The sequence below is a fragment of the Calidris pugnax genome, unplaced genomic scaffold, assembly GCF_001431845.1.
Source record: "Calidris pugnax isolate Ruff unplaced genomic scaffold, ASM143184v1 scaffold8, whole genome shotgun sequence".
Lineage (NCBI taxonomy): Eukaryota > Metazoa > Chordata > Aves > Charadriiformes > Scolopacidae > Calidris > Calidris pugnax.
In genome coordinates, this window is record NW_015090830.1 from 21,353,036 (window position 1) to 21,374,970 (window position 21,935).

Here is a 21,935-nt window from a genome sequence, read left to right on the forward strand (position 1 = left end):
CCGGTAACGGCGGAGCGGGGTGGGGAAGGCGGGTGGGCCAGAGCGGCCGGGAGAGGCGGCGGCGGCGGTGCGGCGAGCGGGGTGAGCGCTGGGAGGAGGGAGGTGGCGCTGAGGGACGTGGGGAGGGACCGGGGAGGGTGGGGGGGAGGGATGTCACCTCAGGCGGCCCGGTCACCTCAGGCGCTCCCGGGCTGCCGGTAGCGGGTGGGCTGCTCTCCGCAGCGGCTGCGGGAAGTGTCGGTAGGGGTAATGGTTACCGCTGTTCCCCCTCCCCACCGGGAACTTAAATTGGTTGCTCTTTATGGATCTTTCAGTAATACGGTTAAGGCGTAGTCATATTTTCTCCCACCCAAGCGTTTTAAAATGCAATGTCCTTGAGGGCAGAGAGTTCTGCCGAGAGGGCCAATGGGATCCCGGGCTGCACAGGGAAGAGTGTGGCCGGTAGGTCGAGGGAGGTCATTCTCCCCCTCTGCTCTGCACTGGTGAGGCCACAACTGGAATACTGCATCCAGTTCTGGGCTCCCCAGTTTGAGAGAGACAGGGAACTACTGGAAAGAGTCCAGTGTAGGGCAACTAAAATGATTAAGGGATTGGAGCCCCTCCCTTACGAGGAAAGGCTCAAAGAGCAGGGGCTCTTTAGCCTGGAGAAGAGAAGGCTGAGGGGAGACCTTATCTACGTTTGCAAGTATCCAAAGGGCAGTTTGAGGGAGGATGGAACCAGACTCTTTTCAGTGGTTACCAGTGACAGGTCAAGGGGCAACGGGCACAAGCTGGAACATAGGAAGTTCCACTCAAATATGAGGAAAAACCTCTTCATGGTGAGGGTGGCAGAGCACTGGAACAGGCTGCCCAGGGAGGGTGTGGAGTCCCCTTCTTTGGAGATTTTCAAGACCCACCTGGATGATGTGCTCTGGGCAATCCTGTTTTAGCAGGGGAGTTGGACTAGATGATCTCTAGAAGGTTCCTTCTAACTCTGATGATTCCGTGATTCCACCTCCTGATAACCTCATGTTCCGTTTTGCATTCTTTCTGTCAGTGAGTTTATGCACTGGTACTGAATTTTCCTGAATGCCTCATTTCTGTAATAGTGATGTTTGGGGGGTGTATTGCTAATTCTTCTAATAGCATTTTAGTGCCTAAAGGGCAACCAATGAAGATTCACCTCTTTAAAAAATAGTGGAAAGAGTCTGTGGATTTCATCCTCGGAGCTAAGAAGTGCTCACAGCTTCCATATTTTATACTGATTATAGTCAAGGAACAATTTCAAGACCCTGAGATTTGGTGGGTTTTTTCTAGGACAGATGCTCTTGGACAATATCTCAGAATCATCCAACCGTGACAATTTTGTGATTCTGTGAAGTGCAGCACTAGCACTGTAGTCTACTTTAAAGCTCTTGCGCATAGAGCTTGTTAGATACCTTTTCAGTTTCAAGCAAGCTGCGATAATCTGGATGCACAGTCTAATATTTTGTCATAGAAGAAAAAATATTTGGGGTAGTAAGGAAACTTCTGGAAAGCTAACATGTTGATTAAATATTTTTTCTTAAAATTAACTTACATTTTGTCTACTTTTTTTGTTTTTCAGATATAAGCGTCTGTGTGTCATCACCTTTACAAAGCAAAGGGAATATTTCCTTATGGGGAACCAGGAAGGTTTTTTTTGACACTCATGCGCTGGTATGCCTCTTGGAAGAAAATGGTAATTTGCTAGAAACGGGTAGCTATTTTTAGTGTAATTTCATGAGTGATTTTTTTATTTTACAAAGTTTGTTACTTGCTTCTTCTTGACGTGATGTTACAGCTTCAGTTTTAGGGGTATTTTTAATGTACTGGATAAGAGCATGTAAATTTTTTCTACTTCGAAGAGGAACCAGTGAGTTTATATAACTTTGATTGGAATTATTTATTAACCTATTGGTAGTTAAAAATGCTAAAGAGAAATTAAATTTTAAGAATTGAAAATAAAAACCAGTTTTCAAGGTAGTGGTATATTTAGTGTATAGCACCTTGAATATGCAACAGTGGGTTATAATAGAACTGAATATGGATTACTATGTAAAATGCAGGGTTTAGGTTATAACGTAGAATACTATATAAAATATGGTTGCTCTTATGCTGAAACACAGATAAGGGAATAGATTATTTTGGATTCATACTAACTACTGGTGCTGAAGTGGGGAAGATAACTTAAGGCGAGGTTCAGTACAGCTGAACTGATTTCTGACAGCTCTCCATCCCTGAAGAGGAGAGGTCCCAGTCTCTTTCCCTGCCATGTGGCTTCATTTCTTTCCATGTGCTAACCTAATTCTCAGAAAATTCTACAGTTCTTTTGCCTGATTGGTTGATTGGTATTCTGAGATGCTAGGTTAATGAGCTCACAGAGCAGTTGTGTGAGCACCAGGACACATACAAACTGGCCAGCGGAGCAAGAATGAGAGAGAGAGGAGGGGTATCTTTTCCTTTTGGTGGTGGCAAAAGGTCAGCTATTGAGAGCAACTCACTCTCAGACCACTTACGTGCTTTCTAGCACTTAACTGATAGTTTGAAACAATCATGCTTTTGCAAGTGTTTCTTTTCATAATGGTTAAATTTTGCTCATGACATTTTTACTCCTACTTTTTTGAAAGTAGAAAAGTTAAGAGTATTTCTAGGGATAATGTTTTACAATAGATCCCAATATATTCAGTTTAAAAGGTTTCTAATAGGTGACTCAGAGGTTGGTAGGCCTAAAATCAGAGCGGTTAGCTCTGTTCTGAATTGCTGAATTTTGCACATCTTCAGTGGCTTTCAAGATTTATAGTATACTGAAAGTAGGTATCTGCTTTTCAGGGCCATAATTCTTGCTTATAGAAATATCCACATGTGAGATATGGCATTCCATAATACTTCTAGAAAATTTCCATCATTTATGCTGCTGATATTGTAATCATGCTGTTCTACAGAAGCAGCTGTACTATGTCACAGACATAATTTTGAGGTGGAAGAACTTGGATGTACTGACTGATTTTGTTCTTTTGTTAGTGCTGGACTAAGAGGAGTATATTTTATTATCTTTCGTAACTGACATTGGTTTTAACTTGGTGCTGGGTATTAGCAAGTGGCATTTCTGTAAACTGTCCAGATTTAGCGTGCTCTCTGAATGTTGTTGTGATTTGTTTTGCTTAGGGTTCACCACTCAGCAGTCGGAGGTCATTGTGTCTGCATTAGTGAAAATTATGAACACCAACCTGGATATGATTTACAAGGACATGGTCACCAAAGTACAGCAGGTTAGCTCGAAGAGGATGGTGGGGTTGAAGTAAATCAAAACCTAGTATGCCTGCTAATGAAATACATGTTTCTATTTATTAGTGTTAGACACTTTATTTTAAAGGTTTGAAGGTGAAGAACAAATATTCCTGTGTATCTGTTGGCTAGTGAATTTTGTCTTGAGTTTATAAATATGTATCAAAGTGGTGTGGTGGACCTTGAGATTTAGGTATGCAAACCACAGGTAGATTTTTTTTTTTGGGTCTCATCCTTATTGTAGCATGAAATATAATTATTGAGAAGGCTTTTAGACAGACATAGGAGCTATTCCGTGCATGGATTTGAATAGTTACAGCTCCTACATATGTTGTAGACTTGTAACAAGGAAGCAGAGATTTCCTTAGTGGTTTACCACCCTATTACATGGTACCTATTTATCTCTTTGTGTCACAATGACACTTACACTGGATTAGAATTGAGCTGGATTTCTTTTTTATATAATGTTTTTAGGGCATGATTGGTTTGGTTGTATACACTGGTAACATAAAGGAACTTGTTTGAAAGTAGAAAAGTTAAGAGTATTTCTAGGGATAATGTTTTACAATAGATCCCAATATATTCAGTTTAAAAGGTTTCTAATAGGTGACTCAGAGGTTGGTAGGCCTAAAATCAGAGCGGTTAGCTCTGTTCTGAATTGCTGAATTTTGCACATCTTCAGTGGCTTTCAAGATTTATAGTATACTGAAAGTAGGTATCTGCTTTTCAGGGCCATAATTCTTGCTTATAGAAATATCCACATGTGAGATATGGCATTCCATAATACTTCTAGAAAATTTCCATCATTTATGCTGCTGATATTGTAATCATGCTGTTCTACAGAAGCAGCTGTACTATGTCACAGACATAATTTTGAGGTGGAAGAACTTGGATGTACTGACTGATTTTGTTCTTTTGTTAGTGCTGGACTAAGAGGAGTATATTTTATTATCTTTCGTAACTGACATTGGTTTTAACTTGGTGCTGGGTATTAGCAAGTGGCATTTCTGTAAACTGTCCAGATTTAGCGTGCTCTCTGAATGTTGTTGTGATTTGTTTTGCTTAGGGTTCACCACTCAGCAGTCGGAGGTCATTGTGTCTGCATTAGTGAAAATTATGAACACCAACCTGGATATGATTTACAAGGACATGGTCACCAAAGTACAGCAGGTTAGCTCGAAGAGGATGGTGGGGTTGAAGTAAATCAAAACCTAGTATGCCTGCTAATGAAATACATGTTTCTATTTATTAGTGTTAGACACTTTATTTTAAAGGTTTGAAGGTGAAGAACAAATATTCCTGTGTATCTGTTGGCTAGTGAATTTTGTCTTGAGTTTATAAATATGTATCAAAGTGGTGTGGTGGACCTTGAGATTTAGGTACACAAACCACAGGTAGATTTTTTTTTTTTGGTCTCATCCTTGTTGTAGCATAAAATACAAGTATTGAGAAGGCTTTTAGACGGACATAGGAGCTATTCCATGCATGGATTTGAATAGTTACAGCTCCTACATATGTTGTAGACTTGTAACAAGGAAGCAGAGATTTCCTTAGTGGTTTACCACCCTATTACATGGTACCTGTTTATTTATCTCTTTGTGTCACTATGACACTTACATTGGATTAGAATTGAGCTGGATTTCTTTTTTATATAATGTTTTTAGGGCATGATTGGTTTGGTTGTTTATACTGGTAACATATAGGAACTTGCATAGTTTGGATGCTGTTAGATAACAGCGTTGAATATTGCCTTGCTGAGGTCTTAGGCGTCTGGCTCCAGAAATGAAACTGAAATTTGGAGTAAGACAAGATTCACTGCATGTGGAACTTAAGCATCTTTGAATGAGATTTACAATATCTGGTATGTTGGAATTCCCTGACATGTAAGCTAGTCAAGCAGACAATGCTGACAAGAAGCATAGCTGAAGTACAACCTCTTGGGCTGCTCTGTGAGACTGGGATTCACGGTCCCAAGTCACCTTCTGAACACAGACTTTAATTTACTTCGTAGTAATAAGGCTGGTGTCTTAAAGCATGGGAAAACAGCAGCTGCTGTCTCCATGGCATAATAGTCTTGGCATTAGGGATCTCAATAAGAAGCAGATTTTGACCTGAATTTTGACCACTTTCCATCTAGGGAGACTTTAGCTCATCTCTCCTACCTCCTAGATTCCAGGCGAAGCAGACGTGGGTGGGCTTCCTACCCCTGTGCTGAACTTGTTCCACAATCAATCAGAGAATGCATAATTGGTTATAGTTTACAATAAGCAGTCATTACATCCCTGATTCTTTCTCTGCCCAGCTTTTTTAAAATGAAAGTAGACAGGTTTTTCTTTGTTGCTTCTGATGGTAGATGTTTTCTAAGACTGGTAGCTTCCACCCTCAGGAGACTTTCTGTCATTAAGATTAAAATGTGCAGGTTTGTATGGCATGCTAAGGTAGAAGCAGCTCAGGAGTTCCTACCTCCTAGATTCCAGGCAAAGCAGACACGGGTGGGCTTCCTACCCCTGTGCTGAACTTGTTCCACAATCAATCAGAGAATGCGTGATTGGTTATAGTTTACAGTAAGCAGTCATTACATCCCTGATTCTTTCTCTGCCCAGCTTTTTTTAAATGAAAGTAGACAGGTTTTCCTTTGTTGCTTCGGATGGGTCAATGTTTTCTAAGACTGGTAGCTTCCGCCCTCAGGAGACTTTCTGTCATTAGGATTGAAATGTGCAGGTTTGTATGGCATGCTAAGGTAGAAGCAGCTCAGGAGGCATGTATGCCATGAACTCTGGACAACATGATAGAACCTGTAGTTCCTTATAGTCTTTGAATGCGTAAGAGCTTATGCAAAAAGAGAATGATGAGTTGGAAGAGGAATTGGAAAATTGTGGATGTAGCTATTAACATTAGGTCCTAGTTGGGTATGTAAATAAATGAAAGTAGACAGGTTTTCCTTTGTTGCTTCGGATGGGTCAATGTTTTCTAAGACTGGTAGCTTCCGCCCTCAGGAGACTTTCTGTCATTAGGATTGAAATGTGCAGGTTTGTATGGCATGCTAAGGTAGAAGCAGCTCAGGAGGCATGTATGCCATGAACTCTGGACAACATGATAGAACCTGTAGTTCCTTATAGTCTTTGAATGCGTAAGAGCTTATGCAAAAAGAGAATGATGAGTTGGAAGAGGAATTGGAAAATTGTGGATGTAGCTATTAACATTAGGTCCTAGTTGGGTATGTAAAAGATGAAATGTTACGTTGGTTAGGCAAAGCCTGAGGAGAGGAAAAAAAGATATATGTATGTATAAACATGAAGAAGAGAGAGAATATGGAAGAGTCTGTTCTCTGTTTTACTGAGCTCAGTGCAGACGGGAGAGAACAAAAGCAAGCAGGAGGCATCAGGGAGTAATAGAGGCGATGTCCATGGCAGTATTCTCTGTAGATGTTTTGTAACTTGTCTGGTACACTGAGCCATTTTTTTCAGTGTTATGGTCAGGTAGCCTGGTGAGATATCTCCAGGTGCAATTTAGAACAGCATTTCCTGACAAAAGTGAAATCACAGTGCTGTGTAAGATTTATAGGGCTCTTACTCCAGAATCAAAAGCAAGGGACTGCTAATTAGGGGGAGATTCTCAGAGAAGAGAAGGCAGTACCTGTTTGCACGTGTGGATAATGTAGGATCTAGAACGATGTCTAGAAGTTTTCCTCGGAAGTTGCAGAGAATTCTTGTATGTCTTCTGTCAGCTCAGTATAACAGACTGAGAAGAGTAATTAAAAGTGTTTAGTATAGTGCATGATTTAAGTAGTGAAGCAGAGTGAGGAAAGTAAAAAGGAGGTAATTATAAAAGAGTATGGCTGCACTGAGGCAGGCAGCTTTCTTCATTTAGCTCAGAGACATACCTTCTCTCCCTAGTGCCTTTGCTTGCTTAAGAATTTAAAGAATAGGAATAAACTATTTCCTAGGCTATTCATTGAATTATTCTGTGTTAACACTGCTAATTTGTCAAACTTTACAAATGCTTGAGCATAACTTGCTTATTCTGTCACCTAATTTATCTTGCCTTCTGAAACCCAGATAATCAATCTGAAATGGCTTAATTAAAAATTTAAGTGTACCAAAATAGCTATCATATTTGTTGGTGAGATGAGAATAAGCTTTATAGTTATGATATGTTCTGAGGTTTTTCTTCCCTCTTTTAAAGGAAATTGCACTTCAGCAAGTAATGTCCCATATTGGCGGCGTGAAAAAGGACATGATTATTTTGGAAAAAAGTGAATTTTCAGCACTTCGTTCAGAAAATGAGGTAAAAATCCCTATCTTGGAAAGTGCTATTCTAGTACTTGCTTTTTTTTTTTTTTTAAAGATGTAAAAATGCATCGTGTACCCAAGGGGTTGGCTCTGAGGTCAGTATGATTTAATACCTTTAAACACCTTAATTAATGACCTTGTTGATGGGGCAGTGTGCACCTTCAGTGAGTCTGCAGGTGATCCAAAGCTGGGAGCAGGGGCTGATACAGCAGGCAGTTGTGCTGCCATTCAGAGGGACATCAACAAGCTGGGGAAATGGAATGATAGGAATCTCGTGGAGTTGAACAAATGAAAGTGCCACGTCCTGCCCCTCAGGAGGAATAACCCCATGCACCAGGACAGGTTGGGCCTGACCAGCTGGAAAGCAGCTTGGTAGAAGAGGCCCTGAGGGTCCTGGTGGATCTCAAGTTGGCTGTGACCCAGTGATGAGCCCTTGTGGCAAAGAAGGCCAACAGCCTCCTGAGCTGCCCTAAGCAGCACGTTGTGGGAGGTCTTGCCCTGTTTGGAAATACGCAGCACTGAGTAAATATGCATAAATATACACATGTGTACACCTATTGAGGGCATAGAGTTAAACCATGCTCGTTTTGCCTGCCTTTTCACATTATGGATTATAGTCATAGTTACTGATCGTGCAAGTGCACTAGTATTTCTAGATTTTGTGGTTTTATATACAGTAATAAAATGTACCATTTTTTCTGCTCTCCCAGAAAATAAAACTTGAACTCCAGCAGATAAAGAAGCAAGTCGCGGTAAGATGCCGTATCAATATAATTTAGAATTAACACCTGTCTGTTTTGCTTTAAGTAAAAAATAATTGTTGCTTTCAAGATTTTTATTTTAAAAGCTCTGCTTAATTACTGTGATATATAGGTTACTGAAACTGCAGTTGATGCAGTGTGGGCTGCAGCAAAAACAATTTCATGCTTTCTTCACTTATGGTGATAGAGAACTGTGAACAGTACAAGAGGTGAAGAAAAAGTAACTGAAGATTCTTTTTTACTTATTTGTCCTTAATTTAGATTCAGAAAGTGACTAATTGCCATGTCACAGTTAAGGCTGAGTGAAGTTCTACATTTAGGCCTGTCTGTTACATGTAAAGACACAATATACTTTTAGATTTGCAGCACTTTCTAATTGGTTTGGAGTTAGCTGTCCAGAATAAAAAATATCTTTTAAATGGCTTCTTTAGGTCACTAAGTTTGGGACCTTTATTTTTGGTCTGGAGAAACTTACTCTGTTAATTATCATACAGATTACTATTCTAATCAGGTTTAAGCATCAGTGCTGTGTTTCTGTTTATGGTTTGCCTGTCTTGAATAGCAGTCAAAACACCCTTGTAGCATCAAAAGGAAGATTGTCTCAAAATCTATTATTTCAATGTGTGTGGAGTCTATAATCAGCCTTTACACAGAAACAAACATTCATGCAAGAGTGATTAAGATTGGAAACTGGGAAACATTAACTGTTCTTAGGGAGCATGGTCATCTGACTTGAGAGCAGTTAATGTTTCCTGCTGTGGTGTCCTCCATAGCTGGAAGGATGGAGCATTCTTCTTTCTCCAGGATTTGTCCATGAAACTGGCAGAATACTGGACTTGAGCTCAGCCTAGTGCCTCCTTGCCATTTCTTTCAATTCCCTTTTGCACTGTCATCTCCAAAAGAAGAACACAAGTTTCTCAAGGCTAATTGTGCATAACATACTGTGTTACGCTTAGTCCATGCTTAGTGCATCTGGGTTTTTAGAGTACCATTTTAAAATATATTCAGAATCTAATTTTTGAATTGCAACTTATTTTATGGTTTTAGCTGCATGTAAATGAGTTAGTGTAATCCACTGGTAGAGCATCAAGGGAACCGAGTCATCTTTCATAAAAGCTAGATGTCTAAATTTTACTTTCAACTGCAAATATAACATAACTTGCCCCTGTGAGAATCACATTTGCTCATACTTGTTCCTCTGAAACACAAGACACAATGTTGTAAAAATTTAAGAAATTATTTCTAACTTTTTGATTTCATTAAAGTCCGATGTATCATGTTGCAATAACATCTAATTATAAACCAGTTAAAAAATTCAAACTTGGAAATTGCATCTAATTATTATTCATACTAACTTAATGAACTCTTGACTAGTTGGTCTGGCCTGCTTGAGAGATGCTTAGTTGTTTTTAATAGTAGAATCTCCCAGAACATCAGCAATCTTCTGCTTCTCCCACACATTTGTCTGATCAGCAGTTTGTCTCATGACAAACTGTCAGCTGGCTGGAATTCCTGCCAGGAGGTTGCAGTGAAATGGCAGCTGTCACTGAGAAAAGCAGGAATCACTTACAGCTATTGATGAAGTAAAATGCAAGTGTACACCTTACAGTAGCTCAAAAAAATTAGATGTTTAAAAACGTAACAAACATTTCCTGAATTCTAAAATGTCTGTAGCTTTTTCTGAAAGCCCTAGATGGAGTCTTCAGAAACAGATTTTCTTTTACATTGAAAGGCCAGAAACTGCTTTTAAAGTTATTTTGAGCATCAGGATTGCTTCATGGAGGAACTCCAACTTAACACGAGTACCTAGGCATGGATTTCTAGAAATCAGAAGGTTACGGGATACATGAAACGTTCCCAGCATTTATAGAAAGTTGTGCTCTCAATTAACTGCTGTTCTCAGTGTTCTGGTTTTAAAAGCCATTGTTAGTTTTAAATTCTGGGATCCAATTCATACTATAGAACATGAGTATTTCCTGGGGGTAGAATAGGAATATTTATACTTTTGAAAATCATGTATGTTAATTGGAGAGAAGCTTGATTCCTGACATGTGTAAGGAAAGGCACAATATATTTCTGGGGTTTTTTTCTGCTTATGATTAAGTAGAAAATCTTGCTGCTTTATCAACTTTTTCCCATTAGGATGAAATTACCAAAGTTCGTGCAGATAACAAGTTAAACCTAAACCTAGAGAAGAGCAGAGTAAAAGAATTGGTAAGTTTTGGTTACCTTTTTCCAGAAATATCTAAACAGTGAGTATCCTCCAAACTTGATTAAGAGCATCTTACCAAAAGAGCACATTCATATTAATCTATAGTATCATTCAGCTTCAAGAAAGTATTAATCGAAGTTACTCATCCTTATGCTGCTCTACTACAAGGTGCCATGTTTGGTGTGTCTATCTATTTTGATATTGGTTTAATATCATGATTAACACATTACGCTTAGATCTATTAGATATTTACTCTAAATATGCTGACTAACTGCCTGTAAGTTTTCTATGTTATTTGTATTTCTAAATTATTAGTGTTTCTCTCTGTTCACAATTAAGTTTACATGTTTTATTAAATTTATCATCACTGAAGATGTTTTATTTCCTTTAGTTAGAGAATTTATAGCATAGCTAGTTTGTCAGGAAATGCCTGTTGTGAAAATAGTTGGGTTTGGTTTTTTTCAGTTGTAACTCATACTGGTTCAGATTGTTTTGATCTTTGACATATCTCGTAGAACTGAATTTGTGATCTTAAATTAGAACAACGTAGATGAAGAATTAGAAGATTAACAAGTTTTTCCATTATGTAGCACTCTAGAGTTCTGTTCCCATAGATATTTTTTTAATTGCTTTTAGGATCTCAAAGAAATTGCATCTTCTACATTGAAAGATCTTTTAATGACACTTTTCTATTAGTATTATTTCATACTCAGTCCTTTTTCACAGGTGTAGTGAAGACATAATATTTATCTTCAATCTAGGCAATTAAGAACTGTTTAAGTAGGTATCATTTATCTTCTGTGTGTGACCCTTGAAGTTTTTCACAATATTTAGTTTAGGTAACAGCTGTGTCAGTAATTTAGCATAATGACTAACAGTCTGTTATCCCATGGTAGATGCTTGAATAAAGTAAAATTTGAGCAGGTAGAATTCCTGTTTAAAGGTTAATACTTCATGCTAATGTTTTTAAAAAAAAAAATCCAACCCAAAAAACATGACATGTATTAACTGTGTACATCATAAGCCTTGCAATACTTCGGGCTTACAAAACCTATTTAAATCCACTTTGCTAGTGATAAATTAGGCACTAGTGTTTTCTTGTATATTTATGTAGGAACCTGGGATCTGAACTCTGCCTATTGTGCAGAACAACACAGTGTGTCAAAACAACATAGTGTTGACTGCCTCCCTTGAAAAGCAGACTGTGCATGTCAACTTTCTCTTTAAAAAGTTGACCAATTTTGTAGTCTGTTGTGCAACTGTAGTTTCGTAGTTTCATAGTTTCTATGAAAACTGCTCTTTTCTTTTGTTTTTTCCTTCCCCTACTCCCCCACTTTAATTGCCAGCTCTGCCATGCGTGAATAGAAAAGGAAAAAGGCAGATGAATGGGGGACAGGTTGTAGCACAACTGCTGAGTTGTGGGTGAGGCATAATCCAGTATTTTCTATAGTAGGCAGAGCATCATTATCGTATTTACTTCAATTGTAATGTGATTTAGGACTGAATATCTAGCTTTCTGAGAACAAAATTCGTAATTGAAGGTTACTGTGCATTCTTACTGTTACTGTTCAGAAGAGAAATGTCCTAAATTTAAATTGATTTATTTTGAAACACCAAGTAAAACTTTCTTCAGTTTTGCTTGGAATAAGTACTGAAGGAGAATTTCTTAATTTGTCAACACTGTGGGCAGCCTTTAATGTTTCAAACTCTAAATGCTTTCTCTTTTCATTAGTCCGTTCCACTACATATTTCTTGGATAATCCTACTCGAAGTACGGTACAAAATTCCATATATATTCATGTGTTCATGCACCACAGTGCCTCTAAGCTTGCTATTAAAAATCTCAAGCTGCATCTGACAAAACTGAATTTTCTCTGTACTGTGAAAGACTTGGACTTAAGGGGAAATCTCCCTGTTGAATTTCAAGGAGGAAGTTTAACCTTATCTTTCCTGCTTTTTTATGCACTGCTGTTATTATAGGTCTGTAGTGATGCCTTGCAATAAAAGGGCATATTTCACTGTTTTGAACTGAAGTTTAAAGTCCTTGGGTCTGACCTAGAAAGTTCTACCCACCAAGTAAAACTTTAACAAATACAAACATCAAGAAAGATGCTTGTAGCATAGAAATTATTGAGAAAATGTGTATTTGGCTAATAGCATCTTTTTTCTTTTTTTTCCCCTCCCCCTCTAGTACTCACTTAATGAAAGAAAACTACTTGAAATGAGGACAGAAATAGTGGAATTGGTAAGAACTTGGTAGTTGATTATTACACAGCAAATCTTTTTGTACTTGTGTTATAGGCCTAATTATTGCTTTTGACACTTAGTGTACAAAATGTCATTGTGCTTTATTTCCACATATGTGGAATTTTCATATTGGTACAGGTAACTGCAGTGTTTTCCAGAGTAAAAAGGCTTTCATATTTATATTATTAGATCCTCTGCATGTATATATGAACTGTTTGGTTTTGAAACTTCATGTATATAATGTTTTCTCTAGATTAGAGTTCTACTCTTAATGTTAGTTTGTCAAATTAATTTTTATTCCCCCCCTCCCCTGTGTTCAGTGAGACTGAAACACATTGTTAGATTGATTTGGTTCATTTTAGAGGAGGTTTTTACCAAGCATTTCCTCTTCCTTTTGTTTCCTTTCTGTAATATAGGGAATTATCCCTAGGAAGATGTGTAGCACTAAGTCATTAACTGATTCACAGTGTTTCAGCAGTGCTGGTTTGAAAAGATCAGCAGCTGTTATTCTCAGTTTACAAGTTTGGTCTTTCAGTCTGTTCTGAGTAATAATTCTATCCCCCTTTTTGACAGAAGCCCTGTCTTCTGTCATAATCAGATTCTGAATTTTTCTGTAGCTGTTTTTTTGGTAGAATTCATTAAAAGATGAAGTCATGCTTTTTTACATCAAAAGACCAATTATCCGTTTTTCTAATGATCCATAAATCTTTATGCTCTGGTATGTTTTTGCCACAAGAGGCTCTTAGACTTCTCGATAGCTCTTATAATTGAGCAGTGACTGAAATGTCAGTGGGCCCAGTGACAGGTGGAAGTTAATGTTTATGCTGCTAGATTGAGATAAGGAGGCATCCAGTTCTGCTACTTCCTAGATTATGTGTTAAGGAACATGTAATCATATAAATTTCCCAAGCTCTCCAAACTATTCAGTTCCTTGGATATAATCTGTTAGGAAGGAACTTTTTCACTTTGAATGCAAATTAACATACATTTAAGGAGGAACCAGAAATAAGACTTGGAGAGATGGATTAAATTTCTAAATAAACTAGAAACTGTTCAAAGAGCATAATTTTGTTGCATTGTTTTTTAGCATGCGCAACAAGATCGAGCTCTGACCCAAACAGACAGAAAAATAGACACAGAAGTTGCAGATCTGAAAACAATGCTCGAAACGCACAAACTTGATAATATTAAGTACTTAGCAGGTAAGGAATCTGATGGTTGTCTTTGGTGAGAAACTGTTAAACATTGTTAAATGTTTGGTAAACTCTTGATTGACTGTATTCATAAAGGCGCTGATTAAAAAAAGAGAAAACACACTTGAAATAGTCTCAGTCAAGATAAGCACTCGTATTTGTGTACTTAACCCAAAGTTTCCTATGATTCACAACTTTACTTTGCATGAGCTATGGCTGTATGACTTCTTGTTTTTTTCCTTTGGTTTATACTGTAATAATAACATGTACGAGAAATCTGAAAGACTGCCTGTTAAAAAGGGCCACAGAGTTCTTCAGTGCCTGACTTAATTTATAAGAGAAGCCTGCTACATGCATTTCTAGGATTTCTTCATCTGTCTGGTGGAGATCTGTGTGCAAAATGGAACAGTTCAGCTTTTCTGATTGTTCGGCACCACATACTCTTTAAACTTTCATTTTTTTCAGGCATGTGCATTAGATAAAGACTATATATGTGTGTATGCCTACATTATTGCCCTAGGTAACTTGTATTTTGATGTTTTTCTATTGAGTGTGCGGTGCTATTAAATGAGCAAGTTTGCAGTAGAAAATTATTCTTCTGAATTAGATTTTCTGATTATTCTTTCACAATGGATTTTGTCACAAGTACAATCACGTCTATTCATAGTACTGTACTTCAAGCATATCCTTTAGAGAGAACCATTACTGGAAAATAAAAGGCCATTTATTAAAATAAGAGGAAATTCTTTTCCCCACCATCTCTACCCAAAAACACGTTGAACTCTGCATGGAAAAAAAAAATAATAATTTGCATTGTGTTTGAAGTGCTCCTGTTGCAAACAATGGCAAAAATCTTTTGTGTACATATCTAGGAACCAAAAGTTGATTTCATTTACATAGAGATTTAAAAAATTGCAAACTGATAAGCCTCATTAAAGATAGCTTTCATTTATTTGTTTGCTGAATACTTGACTGTGATTTAATAATTCTGTTATTCATTTCCTCACTTTACAACTGTAACTTGCCATATTGATCTTTTTTGGAATGGTAAGCAACTAAAGGTTTCTTTCAGCCTGTTGATAGTTTTCCAGCCCAGTGTCCCTGCATTCTTTTTTTCCTTCCTTCTTAGTTGACATTTTTGTGCCCCTCCACCTTGAAATTATTTGTTGTAAAATAAAAGCCTTATTTTCTTATGTGGGGAAGGGGTGGTGGTTATACTTTTAGTATTGTAGTAAGATGTGTACATAGCGTTCTGAAGAAATGTTCTGAGAGCTAATGATTTATTGTCTCCATTTCCCCCCCCCATTTTTATTTTCTTTCAGGTTCAGTATTTACATGCCTTACTGTAGCACTGGGATTTTATCGTTTATGGAGATAATAAAACATCAATTTAAAGGGACTTCCATTGTCTTGGTTTCTGAAAAAAAAAAAAAAAGAAGTTTTATCGTTGCCTGGACTTTAACCAAGTCTTGACTGTTTTATTTATTTATTTTTGTAAAGCAGACTGGATTGAGAATGTAACCAAAGATGTGCCTAGAACCAAACTGTACACATATCATGCATATTCTGAAATTTACCTCCGATGAAAGAATGGTATACGCATTTCTGCCATTTCCCTCCTTTCTGAACTGCAGTACACCTTGCTGCTACAAAGTGTTGTATAAGCAAAGGCTGGCATTCTTACCAACGGTATGGGGCTGCAAGCTCTGGAGAAGAACCTGTGGAATTATGTTCCCTTGCCTGTTGAGGCATGCCTGCCAGAGTCGGTTGCATTTATCAGACTGAAGTCTTGATTATTAATGTAAAGCTGAAACTACACATTTTGTGGCTTGGAGGCACTCTTGTATAAGTAGAATTTGTGTTAACTGAATCATGCTTACTTCCCTCTTTCTAACACTTGTTCATACAGTTACTATGATCAAATATTTGTTTTGCTATTTTTGTAACATTATAGGTGTCAGCTTATTTTCCAGATGGCCGTCCAATCAGTCATTTTTCGTGAAAGTACTGTGTAATGATAGCAGTGTTTGCTGCTAGTTTTATTTGTAATGTATTTCTAGAGGTTTTTGTGACTAACTTGCCTTTGGTACATGTAAGTATCTGATACTCATTCCATATGCTAATTGCTAACTTTTACCACTGTAACTGGAAGTTTGAAATGCAGTAAAATACACTAGTTGTGTTAATTTACGCTAAGTGGTATGAAGTGTCTCTGGTGCTGCCTTCTTGATGGAAGGGAATTGATACTTCTAGAAAGGAAAGAGATTTTAAATGGTGGTTATAAAGCAGGGTTTTAGGCGAGGGAATTGCAATACTGACATTCTTCTAGGTTTTTTGTTGTTTAACAAATAAAAAATAATCCTGTTTGTTCTTCAGATGTGGAACTTTGATGGTGATTATAACAATGAAAGCAGTAGTGAAGACCTGCAAGGATGTTTAATCCAGTTCTAAGCAAGCCTGTGTGAACTAGTAAGGGCAGCTGAAAGCAAGGAAGGCAGGCATCTAGGGTATCCAAATATCTATCATTCTTCCATTCACTGATGAAACGACTGCTTTAGTAGCAGAGCTGCCATCTGTGGTCCTTCCGTTAAGGGAGTTTTCTCTTGCTTGCTTTTAGGAGGAGAGAACAATCTATGCACTGGTAATAAATGCTGTTAGAGCACAATCACAGCTTTGCTACATGAAAGTAAAGCTGTTCAGCTACTTTGTGCCTGTACTGTAATAACCATGGAACTTTTTTGGTGGTTGCAAGTGCCAACTTTGATCATGTGCAAGTGCGGAGGAAGAGATGGATACCTGTAACAATACTATGCTGGCCTGAAATAAAGAATTTCGAATATTTCCTAGAAAATGCTGAGTTTTCTTTATAAATGCAACTTTTAAATTTGAATTTAATCTCTTTGAAGGTGAGTCACCGCTAATAGGACTTATTTTAAGCTAAGAATTAGCAACTATCTAGAACTAATTTTAAATATAGGGTCTATCCTGCTAAAAATAGATACTGTGCAAGTAAACTTCTTTTCAGGGCAGATGGAAGGAGGAAGTGAAAGATTATAGAGCAGCACTGTCCTGGAATATGCAAAGTGTCAGGCAAACCAGCACTTATTGGTGAGTGTTCTAAATGAGAAATAAAGTTAAAATGTCATTCAGGAAAAGGACACTATAAATAGAACATAATTATTATTTCCTAGCCCATCAAGTCTTCAAGTGTGGTGTAAAAGCTTGTTACTCTTACGTGCATAGATGCACAATCTTCCCCAGCTCCCTCTGATTGTAAAGATCAGGTTAGCGATCTAATACAGACTCATGTAGTTATTGGCATTCCAAAAAGGTAGAAAATCCCTCCATATATTTCCAAACACAAATCCTTTCAGATAGAGGTGTAAACTCGGAGAATGAGCCTTTTGGTGCAGGTAAGAAGCAAATACATCAGGACATACTGCTAAATATATCTTGAAAAACAACACTTCAGTGTCAAATGATTGCTAAATCCATAAGTAGGAGACTTAAATTGGCAATTCTCTAATTATTTTTTTTTGTATCATGCTGTATGTTGTCTCTAATTTGAATCAGTAGCAATTCTAAAGGTACAGAAATGCTTTTCAGTTCTCTGACTTCGTATTTTGATTTTTAATTTGCAGAGCTCTTTCAAAAGATGCAGGTGAAAAATAAATGGGACTGTTTTATTATAAAACCACTTCATCTGTGAAAATCTGCAGCAGCTCCCTATTGATTCAGAAATGTATCTGTCCATTTCCTGCCTGGCAGGAAAAAAAAAAGTATAAAAGGAAAAAAAAAAGGTAATCTGGAAATGTTTCTCAGGCTCTCTCTTGAAGTTAGTTTGCAAGAATAGAGGATACAGCTCAAGCTGAGTTCCACCCAACTCAGATTTGTTTTCAGGAAGAACCTGTCTTTATTGAGAGCAGGTAAGTCACAGTCTGCCTGTGCTAAAACTAGTGTGAGTTTTTCCTATGAACTTGAGTGTTCACACAGCAAAGACAGGAGGCTTCTTAAGGATTTCCTCCCTTTTGAGGACGGAGATTGGTTTTCCAGCATGTGGAAGGATTTTCAAAGTTGCTCCGAAAGCCTGTGTTTTGCAGAGCAAATAGAGATCCAGGGTTCTTGGAAAACTGTATTTACTTGTAATATGTTAGTGGGAGTATAGTGAACTTAACTGCTCGTTTGTCTTGCTTTCCCTCTTGTTTTCAGTAAAAATCTGTAAGGGAGCCATCTCCTTTTCACTGGTATGTATTACCAAAATTGTTTGCTTCAAGTATTTCATTACTGTTAAATCACATGCTGTCTAGCCCTTTCTGTATTGGAAGAGTTGATTGCATCATTCATTTCCCAGAATGATGTACCGTTGTACTAAAAACCATGAGCTGACAAATGGAAACATATTTTTAATGTAGGAATGAAATCCACTTCAATTTTTCTAACCACGAATGTTTTGGTTTACTAGAATAAGCCTTATTCTAGTAGTGAGTAGTCATTTAACTGACCTTTTCAAAATCCTTTTGTACAACTTTTAACAGTTCTTACTGACTTTGGAGAAGGTGTGCTTTCATCTTGATATCTAGAGTCATATGGTTCAGTGGACTTTTTTCTTCCTATTTTTGCTACCCTCTATAGCCCTCACACAGGAAAACTGGTGAGGTTTTTTGTCTGTCTTCGTTTGTTTGTTTGGGGTTGTTGTTGGTTTTTTTTTTTTCAATCAGCGAAGTTACTAAATTCTTAGAACAAGTTCCTTTGAAATACCGGTTGCAAGGTGTAAGCAAGACTTAGTTTTGCATCTCCCATGGAGTTTTCAGGCATGAAGTAAACTGCTTTTATTAGGATTTCTAAAATGATCAAAGCTCTGCAAGATGAATCAATATTAAACAAAACTGTTATGTACAGTCCCTTTTCAAGAAATAAGTACACTGTAAAATTAATGATTTTTTTAAGGTTTTAATATATTTGGAAAAGTTGTATTCAGAAATTACTAGTTTGGCAATGGTGTTTTAATTATTTTTTTCTTTAGTTATATGTATCTTGAATTTATAGGACTTCTTGTGGGGTAGGTTTTTCTGTTTAGGTTTTTAGGGGGATTGTTTTTCTTGTCTGTTTTTTTTAAGAGTAAAGCTTTCTGTTTAAGCAATTAATTTTCTTCAGTCACTAAATGGAAAGTTCATTTACAATTAAATATGTGCCTGGAATATTGGGAATTGCTTTAATCAAAAGCTAATGCATACACTCCTGGAGACAGAGGGCCTGCTGTGTCTTTGTTAGAAAAGCTTCCTTTGGCGTAGAACACTTTTTTTTTTCCTATTGCAAACATTTTAAAGCAGTGTTGTTGATTCTTTATTTTACACTTAAATTCTATGTGAGAGCAATCACATCTCATCCTTAACATGCAGTTTTGTAACTAGATAAAGATCACAGAGGGAAGATAGCAGTGTTTGCATAGTGTTTCTCTGAAATCTGTCCATTCCAAGAAAGATTACAGTTTTCCTGGGAAGGATGCCCACCTGGTATGAAAAAGAAAGTACTGGAAATCAGTAAGAAAGTATTGGAGCAAATATCAGTCTTGGGCTAATGTTTATTGCTGTAGTGAGGCGCATCAATGTATTGTAATATTTCAAATACCCTTCCTCCCTCTGCTGTTCTGAAATGCGCCCTATCAAACCCTCAGAAGTTCATTATGTTCTCCATTGTATTCTGAAATTATATCAGCTTGATTCCACTAATACTACTTGTCAATAGTCTCTTTTTGTTGCGTAAGTAAAAATGTAGTGAGGAGAAAAAAGGGGTTGTGTGTTGTGTTTTTTGGTTTGCCTTTTTTTTTTTTTTTTTCCCCTGTGGGTTAGTGGCACATGTTCTGTGAGAACTTAAACAGAACTGTATGGTACATTAAGATAATAATGGCATCCTTATAACGAAGTTATACTTGGTCAAATCAAGCTTGGTAAAATAATGGGCTCCAGGGTTTGGTTCAGAACTGATAGGGTGAGTAATAGTTGCGTTGGCGGGGGTTGGGATGGGAAGCAGGGCAGGTTTCTCAGCTCAAAGGGAAAACTCGGAGTTTTTGCTCGTTATACTTTAGTCTCCAACATGCTTTGACCTTTCTCCACTGTTAGAAATCTTGTAGTCCTCTTATGTAGGACTATCGGCAATGCATGTTATTCCACGAATGGCAGCTATGAAATAAGGCACTGTTGATTGTGATTTTGTCCAGAATAATTTGTCACTCCAAGTCATTCTCCTGTCTTTAGCCAGCATCTATTTTCTTGTGGCAAAGGTGTACTAAGCATTATATATTTACAAAGTTCTCCCAGTGATTCAATAAATTAATAAATGCAAAGGCCACTTCAGAAGCCCCCTTTATAGACTACTTACCCCAACCAGATCCAGATAGTGGCTGGAGGTTTTGATAATCTTTTATATCATGGCTTTCAAAAAAAGTCAATTCTAATGCCTCATGATTTACATGCAGGATAACCTTGTGTTCCTGAGACGCCAGCCAGGCCGAGGCACTAACTGCCGCCTTGTCTGAGCTACTGAACTCTTCACTGAGCTTTTAAGACCAAATAAAGCTATGGACATGAGCCTACACTAAAAAAATTAACTACTGACGATGCACAGATGAGACTGAACAGGTCTAGTGGGGACACTGAATGTGAGTTTTATGTTTTCATTCAATATTTTTCTTTGTTGTAGTTATTTACCTTGTGTCATGTGTTACAGTGCAGTGCCATTCAGAAGTACTGGGTTCTGGGAAGCTTTTAAGAAGCCGAAATTGTATGGAATTGGAGAAGGGGAAAGTCCAAGATAAGCTCACAGTTCCAAAAGTCCATAGGAAAATTCTTGCAGAGATTGCAGTATTTTTATTTCCTCTAAAAAGGAGCCTTGTTTAAAAATTAATGATTTTTTAGAAACTTCTGAGTTGATATTTTTTTTTTATACTCCTATCCACCTTCCAGTCTATGCGTTGCAGCACACTCCTCTATGTGACTTCATCTGTAATAATCTCATTTGGGGTTACCCATGACCACAGCTCTCAAAAAGATAAGGTATTACTCTCTCTTTTTGCTATTGAGTAAAAATGCATCTGAGGCTTCAGAAAAGTTTACCAGCCTACTGTCTGCTGAGCTGTTAAGTAGTTAACTGGTCTTGCTTGAAACAGGGTCCCAGTTTGCCTTAAGGTGTCCGACCACGCCTGACAGGTTATAAATGTGATGATTCATAAAGTGTGGTTATCTGGGGGGTTGGGAACGTCTGAGGAAGCTAATCCTGTTCGATAGAGAAAACAGTGGTAGTCATCAGCTAACAAAGCAAAAATATGCTTACTGTGAAAGGTAAATGTTTAATAGAAACCTCATCTGCTTTTACATAAATGCCAGTGTTTTGAAAGGGGTTTTCTCTTTCTGCTTTTACCTAACAGGAAAAAAAATAGTGCATGGTTCTGTACTTGGGCACTCCTAGCTCATTTTCCTTTGCAGTTCCTAACTTCAGCTGTTCAAAATGTCATTTGATAATGCATTTTGGATTTTCTTATATGCCATTTGTAGTTTCAACATTGTTTTCAAGCTTTCTCCCCCACCCCCCAAGGTTGTAGAGAGATTTGGAGAAGAGAAGGGTTGGTTTTCAGTTTGTTCTTCATGAGGGATTTAATGCATTTCTTAATGACACAGTGTTTAATGCATTAAAATATGACCAGAGGCTCACTTGCAAGCCTTTACATGTTCATGGAAATTAAAGGCTTATTTATATGAAGGTTTCACGATCAATCTTCTGATTCAAGTTTTTGTACAAATTGTATTTCAAGTAGCAACTTCAATATTCCTGTGCACTGTTAGTACATCACCACATGCGGCAAAACCACAAGACCCTGAGGTACTCAAATATCTCTGAATAAAACAAGCCACAGGATTGTGCATAAACAGATACAAATATGGGGGGGGGG

At 37.6% G+C, this 21,935-nt stretch overlaps 1 protein-coding gene across 1 annotated transcript in view; it reads left to right on the plus strand.

Annotated features, from left to right (window-relative positions):
• Positions 1-16,841, plus strand: part of MCUR1 (mitochondrial calcium uniporter regulator 1) — a 26,911-nt gene extending 10,070 nt beyond the window's left edge. Inside the window, exons 5-13 of the mRNA XM_014940782.1 lie at positions 16-81; positions 1,586-1,699; positions 3,166-3,269; positions 7,471-7,572; positions 8,288-8,329; positions 10,481-10,552; positions 12,742-12,795; positions 13,885-13,999; positions 15,313-16,841. Of these exons, the coding sequence (XP_014796268.1) occupies positions 16-81; positions 1,586-1,699; positions 3,166-3,269; positions 7,471-7,572; positions 8,288-8,329; positions 10,481-10,552; positions 12,742-12,795; positions 13,885-13,999; positions 15,313-15,368 (725 nt within the window). The 3' untranslated portion in view covers positions 15,369-16,841. The remainder of the gene's footprint in view (positions 1-15; positions 82-1,585; positions 1,700-3,165; positions 3,270-7,470; positions 7,573-8,287; positions 8,330-10,480; positions 10,553-12,741; positions 12,796-13,884; positions 14,000-15,312) is intronic.
• The last annotated feature ends 5,094 nt before the right edge of the window (positions 16,842-21,935 follow it).